The sequence below is a fragment of the Gymnoscopelus microlampas genome, assembly GCF_963454915.1.
Source record: "Gymnoscopelus microlampas genome assembly, chromosome: 5".
In the NCBI taxonomy this organism is placed as follows: domain Eukaryota; kingdom Metazoa; phylum Chordata; class Actinopteri; order Myctophiformes; family Myctophidae; genus Gymnoscopelus; species Gymnoscopelus microlampas.
Window position 1 is genome coordinate 48742008 of NC_139942.1, and position 16727 is coordinate 48758734.

Sequence of the window (16727 nt, forward strand, 5' to 3'; positions counted from 1 at the left end):
TGCCAGCGTTTTATTGTTGTTTTTTTGTTTCGCCACAGACCTCGTTAAATTCCTTATGATCGCACGTTAAACTGTTTGTAAACACACAGGCGATCCGTCTCCGTCGGCCAGCGAAACCCATTTCGATAGGCGATCCGCCATCTTGTAGTTACAACGGTTTATGTTAAACAGCGATCAGCGACGAGAAAAACTACAACCGAGAAAATGACGATTTAGTGTCCGCTTTAGAATGGAGGCGGATGGCAACGAAAATCTCCGGAGAAGAATAATTCCGCTTCCGGTGGTGCTACAATGAAATGTGTCGTGGAGAACGAGGCCTACAATGAAATTTCAACCTGTGAGTAAAAAAAAAAGAAAAAAAGACCACTTTGCGTATATCTATGCGACTGGCATGTTGCGCAATTAAGTAGGTTCGCGTAGACATACGCGACTATTAATGGGTTAAAGCAGAAAATTGTGAGGGCCACTCACACTTTGTACAGATGATCTTGGGATGCTCCCAGCTGCCGTCGGTGCGACAGCGTGCGGTGGGGATGTGCCGCTGGTAGAAGCCGTCGGCGCACTGGTAGCGCACCACCGCATGGATGTCATAGTGGGACCTGCGTCGGCCAATCAGATGGGCGTTCTCCACCGCGGGCGGGGTTCCACACAACACTGCCAAACACGATTGGATAAAAAGCAATATTCCATGTTGGGGTTATACAGACATACAGTGGTGTAAAGTAACTAAGTACATTTACTCAAGTACTGTACTTAAGTACAATTTTGAGGTATTTATTTTACTTTACTGGAGTATTTACTTCTACTCCACTACTGTACATCTCAGAGGCAAATATTGTACTTTTACTCAACTACAATTATTTGGAAACTTTAGTTACTGCTTACTTTGCAGATATAAATTATTACATCATGAAACATACATTTACCACTTTAGCCCTATTTTATACCTAGGCTATTTGAAAATAGCCTACGCGTAGGCTATTATCGCTCACAATGCGACGCATTGTGAGCTTGTAGATCGGCTATTTTCAAACATTTTAGCACTTTTACTTTTGGTACTTTAAGTACATTTTGATACCAATACTTTTGTACTTTTACTCTATTCTTTTTTTCATAGCTGCTGTGCTCAATAACCCATCATTCACAATCAGCCTCATTCACAACGCATGGAACCATAGAATCTAATGGACTATTTCCTTTAAGGAAAAGAAATGGAATTCTATTTTTTAAATCAATTTTGTTGTTATACTTTGTGCCAAATCATTGATTTACTTGATTGAGTAGCCATGTAATAAGCAGGATAATGAAGGAGGAGGGAGGAGGTCATTATTGGGAAATAAACCCCTTCAGGGTGATTCAAGACCCCTCTGCTTAGTGTGGTGGTCCTGCATGCATCACCCTGTCTGGCTTTATTCCTCAATAATGACCACCTCACTGTTCATTATTCCGAACTGGTAAACCACATAATTTAAGCCTGCTCTGGCGATAGTTACAACAGCTGGCTGGTTTATTGCTGAATAAAGAAATGACAAAATAAATTGGGATTAGTTCAAACCTCTCACATCTGTCACATCAGATGCATAATGTTATGACACGAGAGAAGAGATCGTTAAAGCATTTGCAAGGTTGAAGTAGTTCACTGCCTTAAAGGATTTTCTGATAATATTCTACACACACGTCAATACTTTATTTCTCCTCCAAAGTGAGTAATAATGTTCTACCAGGGCTAAACATAGCAATAACTAGCCTGACACACTAGACTGCACTTACAACAAGACAAGACTATACTTTCACCCGCTATTAAACCATCCAATCCGGGGATGCATCTCTGTCATTTTAGGTTTATTTGGCTATTAAAAAATAGCAGATATATATATCTGAAAATGTGTGCAAATCTTTGAATATATATATTTTTAAAGCAAACGTCTTTAACTCAAATCTTTGCTTCGGGGGTCCCTGGAACAAAAGTCGGGGGGGTCCAAATACATGAAAAGGGTTCTAAGCACCACTGATATTAGAGCAACATAAGTTTTTTCAAAAAACTGTTAGAGATTTAGAAGACATTTGCAGAATCCCCAGAAGCAAAGATTTGAGTTACAAAATGTTCGCTTTAAAAAATATATATATTCAAAGATTTGCACACATTCTCACGAGTTTTCAAAAATAGCAGATCTACAAGCTCATTATCATAGCACTCGGTTATTTGAAAACTTTAGTACCTACTATGAGCTTTGTAGGTCTGCTATTTTTGAATAGCCAAAGAAATCTTAAAATGACACACAGATGCGTTCCCGGTCTCAATGGGTTAACAGAAAGTCATTTCCAGAGAGCAGATTAGATGGGTACTCGGGAAAGGAGACAGCGGTGCCGTAACACGATTGAGTGCCCTCGTCTGGCTGACATTTCCGGAAAGGCTGACGAGGGACAAAACACCAGAGGACAGCGATATTACAGCTCAATGTGGCAGCTCTTTATTGCGTCCTCAGAGATGACAGCGTTTGCTGCTGAATCTCCAGCGTCGGGGCCCATGGTACTGTAGCAAAGCCAGAGGGAGCTAATGGGGCTCTGCGGAGGGCCGGGCCCACGGCCAAACCACGCAGCCATGAGACCGTTTGCCAGACAGAATGATGCAGAGTGCTGAATCCCTTCTTTATCCCGAGCCACAATTCCAACAATACCCTCTCGCTGTCTTTCTCTCTCTCGATTTATGCTTTGTGGCTCGACGGTGTCGCTCGCCCGGAAATAGCCCGATCTACAAGCTCACACAACCTGTCGCGTCACCGGTGGTGGAAGAAGTACTTAAGTAAGGGTTTAAGTGTAGAAGTACTCTGTTACAAGTAAAAGTCCGGAATTCAAAATTTACTTGAGAGTACTTAAAGTACTAAAAGTAAAAGTGCTAAAATGTTTCAAAATAGCAGATCTACAAGCTCACAACGCGTCGCTTCGCGACGCGTTGTGAGCTTGTAAATCGGCTATTTTCAAATAGCCACGGTATAAAATAGAGATAAAGTAGTTAATGTATGTTTTATGATATATTCATTTATATCTGCATAGTAACTAGTAACTAAAGTTTTCAAATAATTGTAGTGGAGTAAAAGTACAACATTTGCCTCTGAGATGTAGTGGAGTAGAAGTAAAAGTATAGGCAATTGGAAATACTCCAGTAAAGTAAAATTACCTAAAAATTGTACTTAAGTACATTACTTGAGTAAATCCACTTAGTTACTTTACACCACTTGCGCGTCTCGTCTATTTTCGGCGAGCGAAGCCGTCGTACGACGGAGCATCTATTAAGCATCTTTGTCGAGCTGCTAAATCTTTATTTAGACTCCAGTCTGTTCCTTTCAGAAGTTCTTTGGATCCTCTCTTGCCCATGGCACCGAAACAGAGATTGATGGTCTCTGAAACAACGATTCTATATATTTCAAACATCTGCGGTTGCTCCGAGGGAATCCTATGAATCTATAGTGAAGCCCACAGAGATCACATGCAGACAGACTGGGTGGGGCCCACGCAAGGAAGGCAATTATACTCAACACAAACACCTGCTAAAATGCTTCAGGTGGGAATTTCACATCCCCGCCAGTGAGCAAGGCACGGACTGACTATAAATCCAGCAAAACTATCGCTGCTCTGGTTTAGTTTGCGCAAGCCCTCGAGTGGAAGATACGACGCCGCTAGACACTAGAAGGAGACTGATGCTGCTTTCAGAGCCAATATAAGTTTGACAAAGAAGCCGTCTTCATTTGGTTCGTCTGTTCCATCAATCTTCAGGACCATCTGTCCGTAATGACATTTTATGGAGGAGAGATTGCCACACACAGCTATCAAAGTCTAACCGGCTGACTTCATGGGCGATGTCAGTGGGTTTGAGAGAGAACGTTCTTCTCAATAAAAGAGAAGAAAAAGGGCGAGAGGCAGACGGGAGGGAATGATGTGGCTGGATGGTCAGACGGTCAATAACTCCTGTACAATCAAGAACATTGGCAAAAAGCAATATCTCTCTACTTGAATTAGAACACCACTCTATTATTACAGTACTTTAGCTCCGCTATACTGAACGTGTCAAGTCCCGAGTCAAGGGTGCAGTTGGTCCTCATCCTCGCTGCCGAGCAACTCGACTGTGTCAAAACGATCGGCCACTTGTGTGACTAATAACTTCTATTTTCGACTCCACAAATTAAAATGCCCTTCAATGGAACAACTCGCATATTAACCAAGTAACTAATGCATTTTAAACTGAACAACTGACACATTTTTAAACAAACAACTGGGTATTGTCAATTACTTTTACCCCTTTTTTCTCGCAATTTAGACGTTATGCCGATGAACCCTCCACACACGTCTGTGTTTTGCCACTAGCTGTTGTACCCTATACTGCAGGGGTCTTCAACAGGGGGTCCGGGACCCCTAGGGGGTCCTCAGAGTTACTACAGGGGGTCCGCCAAATCTTTGTGTGATATGATTTTTTTGTTTACCTCAACCACTTGAACCCTAGCAGCCCTTTTCTGAGGAGAACTTTAGCCAAAAATAACAGATCTACAAGCTTGTAGATCGGCTATTTTTGGCAAAGAGGTATAGGTGTAGAGGGAAAAAAGAGCAGTCCAAACTAAACTAAAAAAGTTGAACCTAAAACACAGTGTTATACAATATAGAGGGGGTCCCTGCTTCATCTCTCTCTCAGCTAGGGGGTCCTTGGCCTGAAAACGTTGAAGACCCCTGCTATACTGGCTCACCTGCCAGTAAGGAGCCCTCACCGGGAGGATGTTGCGCCTCCATTGTACTCCTTTCGTTCACCCTCCTTGTCCGGCTTCCTTCCCCCCGAACACGGCCAATATGTTCATATTGACGACACTCGTCGGGGTGATGCACCACCATCATATTCCTGCTCCACCCGAGCACCCAACTGAACATAATTATTTTCAACTGAACACACACTTTCCATTAACAAGCTTAAAGTCTTTACTGGAGTCAGATGTGCTAATTAAGCGTGTGATTTGCCCGCTGTGGGCACAATGACCCACAGTGGGGCATCATGTTCCAGTACCTGTGCCCTTCTTGCATATGTAGGGCAGGTTGTAGTTGCAGGGCACGTCGTTCCACTTGCCATCCTCGTGGGCGATGGTCAGGACACAGTCCTCCCCGCCTGCGAAGAAGTTGTCCGGCTGGCTCTCCCTCCAGTTCTCATACACCTGCAACAACAACCACAATTCACAGTTCAATTCCACATAACCAACGATGTCATGTAAATAATCAATTCAAGTGCTTCTTTTGACGATCATTTTACCCCTTTTGTCACAATGTTGTCATTATGCCAATAAAGTCCTAAACCAGACATTTCTGTGCTGCCACTGCTGTTCACCTCGTTCACCACCGGGAGGACGCGTCAACAACCCCTGCTGACCGTGACCACCCCAGTCCATATAGGAGTCATTGTGCGGTGACAAAGATCGCCCTCCTTGCCGGCTTTTCCCTTCCCCAAAGACGGGCAATGGTGATCGCTTGGCCAAACTTGGCCAAGCCTGATGCACCATGGTGAATTCAACTCCCTAGACTGGTGGAACTTCAGGTACAGTACTTTACCTGTGCGCCACATTTATTTCTTAACCCATTAAGACCTGGAACTGTCTCATTTTTAGATTTGAGCTAAAAAGCATTATTTTACACATTGGGCTATTCAAAAATAGCAGATATACAAGCTCATAGCACGGCACCGAGTGCCGCGCTACGAGCTTGTAGATCTGCTATTTTTGAAAAATCTTGAAAATGTGTGCAAATCTTTGAATATATATATTTTTAAAGCGAACATTTTTAACTAAAATCTTTGCTTCTGGGGGGTCCCTGGAACAAAATATTTTGATGGGGGTCCGCGGCCAAATACATATAATTTTGGGGGTCCTTGACATGAAAAAGATTGAACACCACTGATATAGAAATATAGGCTTTTCAGAAAACTGTTGAGATTTAGGAGACATGTAGAATCGGCGTCAGGTCTCAATGGGTTAAGTCTAGTCGAGATTTTGTGCTGTACACTCAACATTGGGGCACATGAGGCAGACATTTGGTTCAAATAGTCATGATATTATTCCAACTCATACGACAAAAAAAAAACATCATAACAAATATATTATATAAAATGTTAAATTCCAGAATCTCTAGGGTCAGATGAGAAACCTCCTCCTTCCAGTAAAGTGGTTTTGCAGAAGATGACGAACACGAGATATGTTTTTTTTTTCTGATGGATTTCCATGCCTTTTAGTAAAGTATAAAATGACTTGTGAGTGGGTTTCAAAAGGCCATCGGGTTCGTAGCGCTGCCTCTGTACTTAAACAAAATAAGAAAACTCTTAAGTTCACATAAAGTGGTTTGGAAGGAGACGAGCGCCCAACAACATTGTTTTTTATCAGATGGCATTTGCATGCCTTTTGCACAATGGCTTTGAGTGGGTTTCAAAAGACCATTGGGTTCATAGCGTTTAGCACTTAAAGAAACATTGAAAACTTTAAAGTTCAATTAAAGGAGAAAAAAACTACTGCATAGCGGTTGGATGCCTCAACCAGTTGCCGTTTACATCTGTGTCTATCCAGACTCATATACAATATAGTTAGTATATGTAGCAAATGAAGACTTTAAAGGAATTGAATTAACGTGTTTTAAATTGTGAGCTCCCAGTGACCTTGACCTTTGACCACCTACTTCTAATCAGCTCATCCTTGAGTCCAAGTGGACATTTGTGCCAAAAATGTGATGGAATTCAAACTGCTCCTGACATATCGCGCTCCTAAAACATAACGCCTAGGGCACGGCTGTACGTTGACAGAGGTATATTAAAAAAAACACGCCTAAACAGAATTTCCTCTGTGCTATTCTAACGATCTTGGACAGTTAACCCATTAAGACCGGGAAAGCATCTGTCATTTTAGATTTTAACCACTCTTTGAATATATATATATATTTTTAAGTGAACATTTTAACTCAAATCTTTGCTTCTGAGGACATTTCAACAAATGTCTTCTAAATCCTAACAGTTTTTTGAAAAAAACTTATGTTGCTATATCACTGGTGCTCAAAAGTTTTCATGTCAAGGACCCCCAAAATTACATGTATTTGGCCGCGGACCCCCATCTCAAAATATATTGTTCCAGGAACCCCCCCCCCCCCAGAAGCAAAGATTTGAGTTAAAAATGTTCGCTTTAAAATATATATATATTCAAAGATTTGCACAAATCTTCACGATTTTTCAAAAATAGCAGATCTACAAACTCGGTGCCACGCTATGAGCTTGTTCATCTGCTGTTTTTGAATAGCCAAAGTATAAAATAATGGTTAAAGTGGTTACACAGATGCGTTCCCGGGTTTAATGGGTTAAATTGATACCTACAAACACAGAAAGCCATCTCTCTCTAAGCTGTAAATCAGAGAAACAGGACTTGGATCGGGTGACACTGACATTTATTCAGTGCGACACTGACATTCAGTCACTAATTCACACATTGACATTGAATTAATGACTGACCGACTTTGTGGGCTCGTAGAATTTATGTTCACGCAAAAGCATGTGTTATTATTGAATGTAGGGCTTATACATCTGTGAATCACTCATATCCCAGTGAGATCACCACAGGGGTTCTGTCACAGTGTCACAGTGTCCTAGGAGGTGTTTCATTATTGTCGCTGACGGGTGGAAACCTTGTATTTTCAAGACAGTTACTTTACAGGCGATGGACAAAAGAACCTGTGTTCCATTGAGGATCCAGTCTGAGTCACAGTGACATGAGAGTGACAACGTGGTCCGCCATTTTAACCCATTGAGACCTGAAGCCGATTCTACATGTCTCCTAAATCTCAACAGTTTTCTGAAAAACGTATGTTTCTATATCAGTGGTGCTCAATCTTTTTCATGTCAAGGACCCCCAAAATTATATGTATTTGGCCACGGACCCCCATCAAAATATTGTGTTCCAGGGACCCCCAGAAGCAACGATTTGAGTTAAAAATGTTCGCTTTCAAAATATATATATTCAAAGATTTGCACACATTTTCACGATTTTTCAAAAATAGCAGATCTACAAGCTCGTAGCGCGGCACTCGGTGCCGCGCTACGAGCTTGTAGATCTGCTATTTTTGAACAGCCCAAAGTGTAAAATAATGCTTTTTAGCTCAAATCTAAAAATGACACAGTTCCAGGTCTTAGCGGGTTAATATACGAAGAAGAAGATTGGTACACTGTCAGAGTTAGAACGTGACTCATTGAATCTCTCATTATTAAATGAACACAAAGGATTTATCTTTATTGTGTTGCGTTTGTATTGTGATATGGATCTCCCTCTTGGGTCTAAAATAAAGATTGAATTGAATTGATGTTACAGTGTATGAAGACAGTAACGAGTCTAACCAGGCCCATTTGTAACTGTTAGAGAGTATACAGACGTAACCAAATGGACTACATTTGTATGCTCTCACAGTTCGACATGACTCAGGGAAATAAGCAACAAAGGACCTTAACACATTGGCTGCCATCTTTTTTTTTTTTTTTCTACAGTAGACTGCCAGACTTTTTCAATGAGAAAAAAAAAGTACTTAGGAGCCGGGATACAGAATTTTTAAGTTTTAAGTTACAACAAAGTGGATGGGAGTCTAAATCTTCGGAAAATCATATCTCCTTGGTCTTTGGGTCAAATAAAAAAAAATTTAAAAAAAAAAAAAACAACTTTTATTTTGAAAATTTTGCCAAGAACGCAGATCTGCGTTCTTGGCAGCGTGCGGTCTTTTGCGCAAAAGAACGCAGATCTGCGTCCATGGCAGCCAATGTGTTATCAGTGTATGAGGACTAACCAGGTCCCTTTGTAACTGTGAGAGTACAAACGTAACCAAAAGGACCCGTTGTATACAGTACTCTCACACTCAAGACGTGGAAACAAGGCCTTTTTCAGTGCATGAAGAGACGGCACTGAGTCTCACCAGGTCGTTGCTGTCAGTCCACTGGAAGTCGTCCTCCACCGTGCGGTCGTTCAGGCCGATCCAGGCGTTGTCGTGACCCAGGCCTGCCCGGAGACAATCATGACTTCATTACTTCATCACCAACGCTGTCTACATACATACGTTTACACATGCATGCACACGTACGCACACAAAATGACATCAAGGGCACTCGGACGAAACACACACACACATGCACACACACACACGCACACACACACACACACACACACACACACACGCGTTTGTATTACTATACTTGTGAGGACATCAACATTTTAGGAAGCCGATTTTATGATTGATTTATGCTTTTTGTGGGGCATTTTTAACCGCAAGTCTAAAGCCGAAAAATAGCAGATCTACAAGCTCACAACGTGTCGCGCTGCGACACGTTGTGAGCTTGTAGATCGGCCATTTTACGGTGTTTGCCATGGCAGCACAACTAAGTATAAAATGGGACAAATCGACAACCCGACCCCTAAACCTAACCTCTAAAGGTCTAATCCTAATCCTAACCCTAACCTGAATCTTTTTCTAATTGTAAACGTATCTCCCAAAAAATAAAATCAACCATAAAACAACCATTTTTCTTGCGAGGACCAGGGAAATGGTCCTCACAACGTCTATTCCTCAAATTGTACTATACTTTTGGGGACGTTTGGTCCTCACAAGTATAGTAATACACACACACACACACACACACACACACACCATTGATGAACTCCTGCTCGGTGACGGAGGTGACACTGCTGAGGTGGGCGCTGTGCTCTCTGCAGTCTTTCTCTGCATCTTCCCAGGTGTGTCTGTGGGTGAAATACCTGCACAGGAAGAACCACGTATATGAATGAATGTATCTATCAATCAATCAATCAATCACTAGACGGACAGATAGATAAATAATAAAACGACAATAGGTGGCAGATAGTGATGCGCGGGTCGGGTTTTTTCATGACCCGCCCCGCCCCGCCCCACCACGGAACCCAACCCGCCTCCACCCGCCCCGCGAACCCATATATAAATCTATGGCTCAACCCGCCCCGCGACCCGCGGGCCGGGTTGAGCCCCGCGGGTCGTACCTATAATTCTGCAAAATCATGGTTAGAAAATAATCCCCCAAGTGTATTCAAACTGTTTTATCGTTATTATTCTTATTAGGAATACAGACAAAACAAGAGCATGTGATTTTTTATTTATTTTTTGCGTGTGAGAGCGGCTGACCCGCTCACCCGCAGGCCGCATAATTGCCTCTGAAATTCTGACTCGACCCACCCGCGTCGCGGGTTGACCCGCGGGTTACGGGTCAACCCGCGCATCACTAGTGGCAGAGCTTTCTCCTATCAAGCCCCTCCTCATCTCTGGAATCATCTCTCTATATCCACATCCCAGAGTCTAGCTCAGTCAACATGCTCAAGAGTAAACCCGAAAACACACTTCTTCGCGTCAGTCTTTGACGCCACCCAGTCTGAACCAAGCACTACATTAAAGTCATCCAGCTCATTGCTTTTATCTTACATTGCCTCGATTGTTTTTATGTGTTTGAGTATGTGTGTGATTTGTACGCATGTACAGTATTACGTATGTATATGCATTGCAGTACTTAGTTTTATTATCATTTTATTATTGCTTGTTTTTATGTACAGCCCTTTGGGACATGTTTTGTGGTACTGTGCTATAATAAAAATGTACTTGACTTGACTTGACTTTACATAGACACAGACACAGACACAGACACAGACACAGACAGACAGACAGACAGACAGACAGACAGACAGACAGACAGACAGACAGACAGGTACCTGTAGCAGTGACCGTGGAACTTCCTCCAGCCGTGCTCACATCCTTCGATGTCTATAAAGATGGACAGTCAGAGAGAGAGAGAGAGGGAGAAGAAAATGTGCACATAGGAAGTACAAAATGGATGAATAAATGATTGTATTGAGTACGCAGGAACATAACATATAGTGTGTTAGGTCAGTGGTTCCCAACCTTTTGAAATCTCGAAAGCGCTCAAAAGCGGCCCACCCATCTGACTATTTAACATTAACCCTTTAAGCCCTGAAGAAGCATCTGTGTCACTTTTTGATTTGAGCTAAAAAGCATTTTTTTACTCTTTGGCTATTCAAAAAATAGCAGATATACAAGCTCATAGCGCGGCACCGAGTGCCGCGCTACGAGCTTGTAGATCTGCTATTTTAGAAATATTGTTATTTTTTTTGCAAATCTTGAGATTTGAGTTTCAAAAGCGAACATTTGTAACTCAAATCTTTGCTTCTGGGGGATTTAACAGTTTTTTTGAAAAAACTTATGTCGCCATAATATCAGTGGTTCTTTTTTCCATGTCAAGGACCCCCAAAATGACATGTATTTAGCCACGGACCCCCATCTAAAAATATATGTTTCAGGGACCCCCGGAAGCAAAGATTCGAGTTAAATTTTTTCGCTTTAAAACAATATATATATATATATATTAAAAGATTTGCACACATTTTCACGATTTTTCAAAAATAGCAGATCTACAAGCTCATAGCGCGGCACTCGGTGCCGCGCTATGAGCTTGTAGATCTGCTATTTTTGAATAGCCAAAGTGTAAAATAATGCTTTTTAGCTCAAATCAAAAAGTGACACAAATGCTTCTTCAGGGCTTAAAGGGTTAAATGATTTGGGGCCCACTTGCAATATCCTATTCACGGTGTATAGGTATGACAGCATCAGTTCTAGAGCATTCTGTCTCTCTCTCCAAGGCACTATATATAATACTGTACAGGTTCAAGACTGTAATTAGGCGGCATGCATGGGCTCCTTTTCAATGCACAGCACATATGGTCCTCTCTCTGCACTATTAGTATTCATTTATAACTGTAAGAGTGCTGCAGATTCATTTATAATTCCTAAGGTTAGATATTCATTAATCCTCATTACTATTAGTTCAACGGCGCACACACACAGGGGAGGACAGATGTGAGCCTCCAGGTGCCTGGAGCTCAGTCAGGTGAGAAATCTGTGTGCGTATCTGAGTGCATATGTGTGTGTGTGTGTGTGTGTGTGTGTGTGTGTGTGTGTGCGCTTGCGTGCGTGCATGTGCGTGCGTGTCTGTGTGTTGTGCATCTCTGTCAACTCTTCCTTTTGTGCCTGCGTACCTAAAGTGTTATAATTCAGAATTTTATATTCATCTTGACTTTTTATTTCCAAACCCCATTCAGTTTTAATTTGTTTTTAAAGTGGGGTTTGGTAGTTTAGTTTATTTTTTTTAATTCGTTTTAGAGTTCGTATTTCTTTTATTTATTTATTTTGTAATACAGGGATTTGTCAGGGGTGAGCTTCGCTTTGATGATGGACGGCTCAGATCATATTTTAGAGTGACGCAGAACCAGTTTGACGAGCTCTTGGGACCGTCCACCTTCGACTCACCCGATTGGACAGAGGGGAAAAGCAGCATCTGTCTAAAGTATTTAGCTGCTTCAAATAGACATGGCGTATAGAACGCATAAACGCAAGGTGTGCGCGACACACGGAAAGAAGCGCAAGCCCATCAAATCACGCCATTCCCATTGAAAAGCATTGGCAGAATCCACCCTCATAGGATTAGAATTAAACGTTGGTGTGACTGCGCCCTTAGACATCTTTTGTAAAGCCTCGTTATTTATTGTTATTTCAGTTAGCAAAAATGTTTTTGTTATTTCATTAGTTTTCATTAATGATAACCTTGGTGGGCACACTTGTGTCTGTGTGTGTGTGTGTGTGTGTGTGTGTGTGTGTGTGTGTGTGTGTGTGTGTGTGTGTGTATGAGCAGGAGAAAGACAAGATAAGCTATATGTGTGCAAGAATGCATGCGTGTGTGTGTGTGTGTGTGTGTGTGTGTGTGTGTGTGTGTGTGTGTGTGTGTGTGTGTGTGTGTGTGTGTTTGTGTGTGTGTGTGTGTGTGTGTGTGTGTGTGTGTGTGTCTGTACTGTACGTGTAGGAATATGCATGTGTGTCTCCGTTTACACACGGGTGCACCTGCTGTTGTTGACATGAATGTTCTCAGTCTCCATTTGTAACCCTTACGCCTTGGTGACAGATATAGACACACAGCCTGACAGTCGGAGCCTTGTCAACATCCTTGTGATGTTGTATGTTGTGACACACAGCTGTAACAGATACTACACAACGACGGGGGTCATGCTTACGACTGCAGCGTGCATCAGATTACGCGGCACATCAGCAAGGTCAATGCAGATGCTGCGGACATGAGTCATGCTCCCGTTTACAGTCTGTTGTACTGGCCGTAGCTGAGGCTGTGAGGGACTTGTAAGGTCGCTGGTTTGACCCCCAGCTCGCCCAGTCTATGCATCAAACGTGTCCCAGAGCAAGACACTTGACACTTAACAGCTCCGATGCGCTCATCTGAGCCATCTGAGCAGCCATCAGCTGGGTGGATACAGACATTTCCCCTCCCTTGAGGACCAGTGAATATTCCCTTTCCCTTTCTGTTGATATGAAATGTTCAAACTCATGATACCCGTTTCATTCAAAGATTTCCTGATGCATTCTCTTGCTAAGAGTGTTCTTTTGTTTCATTCTGGGTTGTGTGTGCTTGTTTATTACAATGCTTGTTAGGATTGTCATTGGATAAGTTTGTCACAAACACAGATTAATGTGTTTATTTATTTTGGCTAGATTAAACGTAGCGAGTGCAATCCAGTAAATACATGGTAAAGAAACTAAAAAGAACTGGGAAATGAAAAATAAGCACAGACTTAAATTAATGAATAATAACAATGCATAATAATACAGTTACTCACATGGTTTCCTCCCATTTGAGTACTAATGGCCCTGTTAAAGAACGGCCCACCCTCCCCATTTCCCAATTCAGAAATTAAGAAAATGTGCTCCTCCGGTATCTTTTAGTTTTCAGAATCCGAATCAGCTTTATTGTCACATCACAGGTTTACAGGTGTAACAAAGTGGGTGAAATTAGTTTTTTTTTGCAAGCTCCATCGTTTTGTTATTTACAGAATTTAGTGACCTTTGTTATTTACAGGTTTTAGTGACCTAGAAAAGGTCATTCATGCTTTCATCTCCTCCACGTTTAGATGACTCCTACTCTATTTTGTCCTGGATATGGTAACACAAAAAACAAACAAAAAGCCACAATGCCAGCCAGTACACAAAGCAGCAGCGAGTCCTCTAAGTGGTGCTTAATTAGTGCGATCACTGGCCCATTTCCTCAGCCTCTTTGCATTGACTTCCATTTAGTTTCTCAATTGATTTCAAGTTCTTACTTATTACTTTGAAGTGCTGCACACGTCTTTCAGACTACCGCCGCCCACACAATTTAACACAATACATTGCTCATACACAGTGGCTGTTTACACCGACAAGTGCAATATTCCATACATTAAAGGGATAGTTCCCCAAAATGACTTTTTATCTATCGATTAGTCACCCCATGGAGATTGGAATTCATGGATGTTTTTTTTCGTTTTCGTCGCATTCCTAAGCGAATAATTTGATGACCGGCTAACTAAAGGTCCGCTGGTCTACACATTAATAATTATCACAAATTTAACAGCCTGGATCATCATTTTGATCCAGGCAGTTGTGCCGTTCGACCCTGCTGCTGTATTTTCTCATCCTCCTCTTGCTAATTTTCCATCTTTTCTCCTCTTCCACCCCAAATTGCCCCAGCCCCGACCAATTGCTGCTCAGCGAGCAGCCATAATTATTCTGTGATTGCTTTTTCTTTGTGATGAGAGACAGCACGCTGCCAAGGCGAGCTCCTCACAAACTGTGAACGTAACTCGGCGGGCCAGCCGATTCGGATTCTGCACAGCCTCGCTCGTAATTACATCTCGGACCTTTGTGCCCCCTTTGATGCAAATACACAGCACGTACAAACGGAGGCGGAACTTTGACCGTTCTAAAAGTCTAGACGGAGGAATATAAGGACGATCAGAGCCTTGCCATCAGGGCCAATTAGACTCGGGGAACAATCCGCCTCCGGGCGCTTAACCCATTAAAGCCGGGAAGGGAACGCATGTGTGTCATTTTAAGGTTTCTTTGGGTAGCTCATAGCGCGGCACCGAGTGCCGCGCTATGAGCTTGTAGATCTGCTATTTTTAGAAACATCGTGTCCCTGGAACAAAATATTTTTTAGATGGGAGGGGGTCCGCGGACAAATACATATTATTTTAGGGGTCCTTGACACAAAAAGTTTGAAAACCATTGATAATAATAATGAGCAACATAAGTAAAAACATATATTAAAAAAAACTTTAGGAAAAAAAAAATGTTAGGATTTACAAGACATTTGTAAAATGTTGAGGTTTTTTTTTGAGTGAATTTGTAAAAAGATTTGAGAGGACTCACAAAAAAAAGTATATATATATATAAAAAATATATATAAAAATAATATATATATATAAAAAAAGTATATATATATTCAACCTAAAGATTTGCACACTTTCACAATAAAAAAAAAAATAGCTGATCTACAAGCTCGTAGCGCGGCACTCGGTGCCGCGCTACGAGCTTGTACAGTATATCTGCTATTTTTATATAGCCAAAGAAATATTAAAATGACACACAGATGCACTTCCCGGTCTTAAAGGGTTAAGGAAGCAAATCAGTACCCGTCTTCTGTAAAACACATCTCCACCGACTGATGTAATAGTGTTTTCTATTCTCATCACGCAGCCCTGAATGGACCCGCAATTTAATTACCCGCAAATTAACACTCAGGATTTTATTACGTGGGCTTGTGTTTTTATTGTACTGTAGTTTCATCAGCGTCTTTATTCCCTGCGTGTTTTTGTATGCTACACATTGCTTTCTTGCATGCATTATTTTATGTATTTTAACATGCACTGCCAAAAGTAAGGATACCTGAATGTTTTCATTGCCTGTGAAGCCCTTTGTACATCTTGCAAGCAAGAGTAACAAAGTTTCTCTCTCTCTCTCTCTCGCTCACCTTTCTCACAGGTGTCTCCTCCATAGCTGGGTAGACAGAGGCAGATGAATGAGTCAACCTTGTCAATGCAGGTGCCTCCATTATCACATGGATCAGACTGGCAGTCATCGACATCTGAGAAACGAACAAAAAAAAAAACAGGAGAAAAGCACAGCTTATTATGAGAAAAACATTGAATAAGGACTGCTCAAAAACTACTGCAGTTATAGTGGGAGGCTTTCACCGCCAAGTCCAAGACAAGCATTTATTAAAATGAATTGATTTTCAGCCTTGGTCATAAATTAAAACTGTGAAACGCATCGGCGTGGGCCAAATGCGAGACAGTCAGGCACAGCTTGTTCCAACTCAGGAAGTGTAATAGCTCAAATTGGGTGTGAGAATCGAGATGCTCCGTTCCCGTTTGCATTTCTCCTGACTTATCATCATTCTATCACAAAACACAGACAGTGTTTTGTGGCTTAATATAGGATCCTCATTATGCCTCCATGGAGTTTAAGGTCTGCTAGACAGCCATCTATTTCTCTCTTCCTCTCTTTCTCTCTTTGTTTTGCTTTTCTTTGTTGTAATTCTTTTGCTCTTAGGGCTAATTTATGCTCTGCCGCACGACCGCGTTGCTCAATGAAAATAACTGGTTTTCAACCGGCTTTCAACACGTCGTGCCTTGGCCACGTGACGAAGTTTAAATTAGGCTTTAACTCTGTGAGCGAGGTTGCAGTGAAAGCAGAGTGACACTCTTAAATGACACAGAAACGATGAAGCATCTAGTTTGGCCAGTTGAAGAATGGTATGTTTTGGCCTT

At 41.8% G+C, this 16727-nt stretch overlaps 1 protein-coding gene across 1 annotated transcript in view; it reads right to left on the reverse strand.

Annotated features, from left to right (window-relative positions):
• Positions 1-16727, reverse strand: part of LOC311045150 (neurocan core protein-like) — a gene marked incomplete at both ends in the record, with an annotated part of 140000 nt that overhangs the window by 2691 nt on the left and 120582 nt on the right. The window contains 6 exons of the mRNA XM_084056960.1: positions 472-654; positions 5048-5192; positions 8962-9044; positions 9691-9797; positions 10776-10827; positions 15929-16042. Coding sequence (XP_083913086.1) covers positions 472-654; positions 5048-5192; positions 8962-9044; positions 9691-9797; positions 10776-10827; positions 15929-16042 — 684 coding nt within the window. The remainder of the gene's footprint in view (positions 1-471; positions 655-5047; positions 5193-8961; positions 9045-9690; positions 9798-10775; positions 10828-15928; positions 16043-16727) is intronic.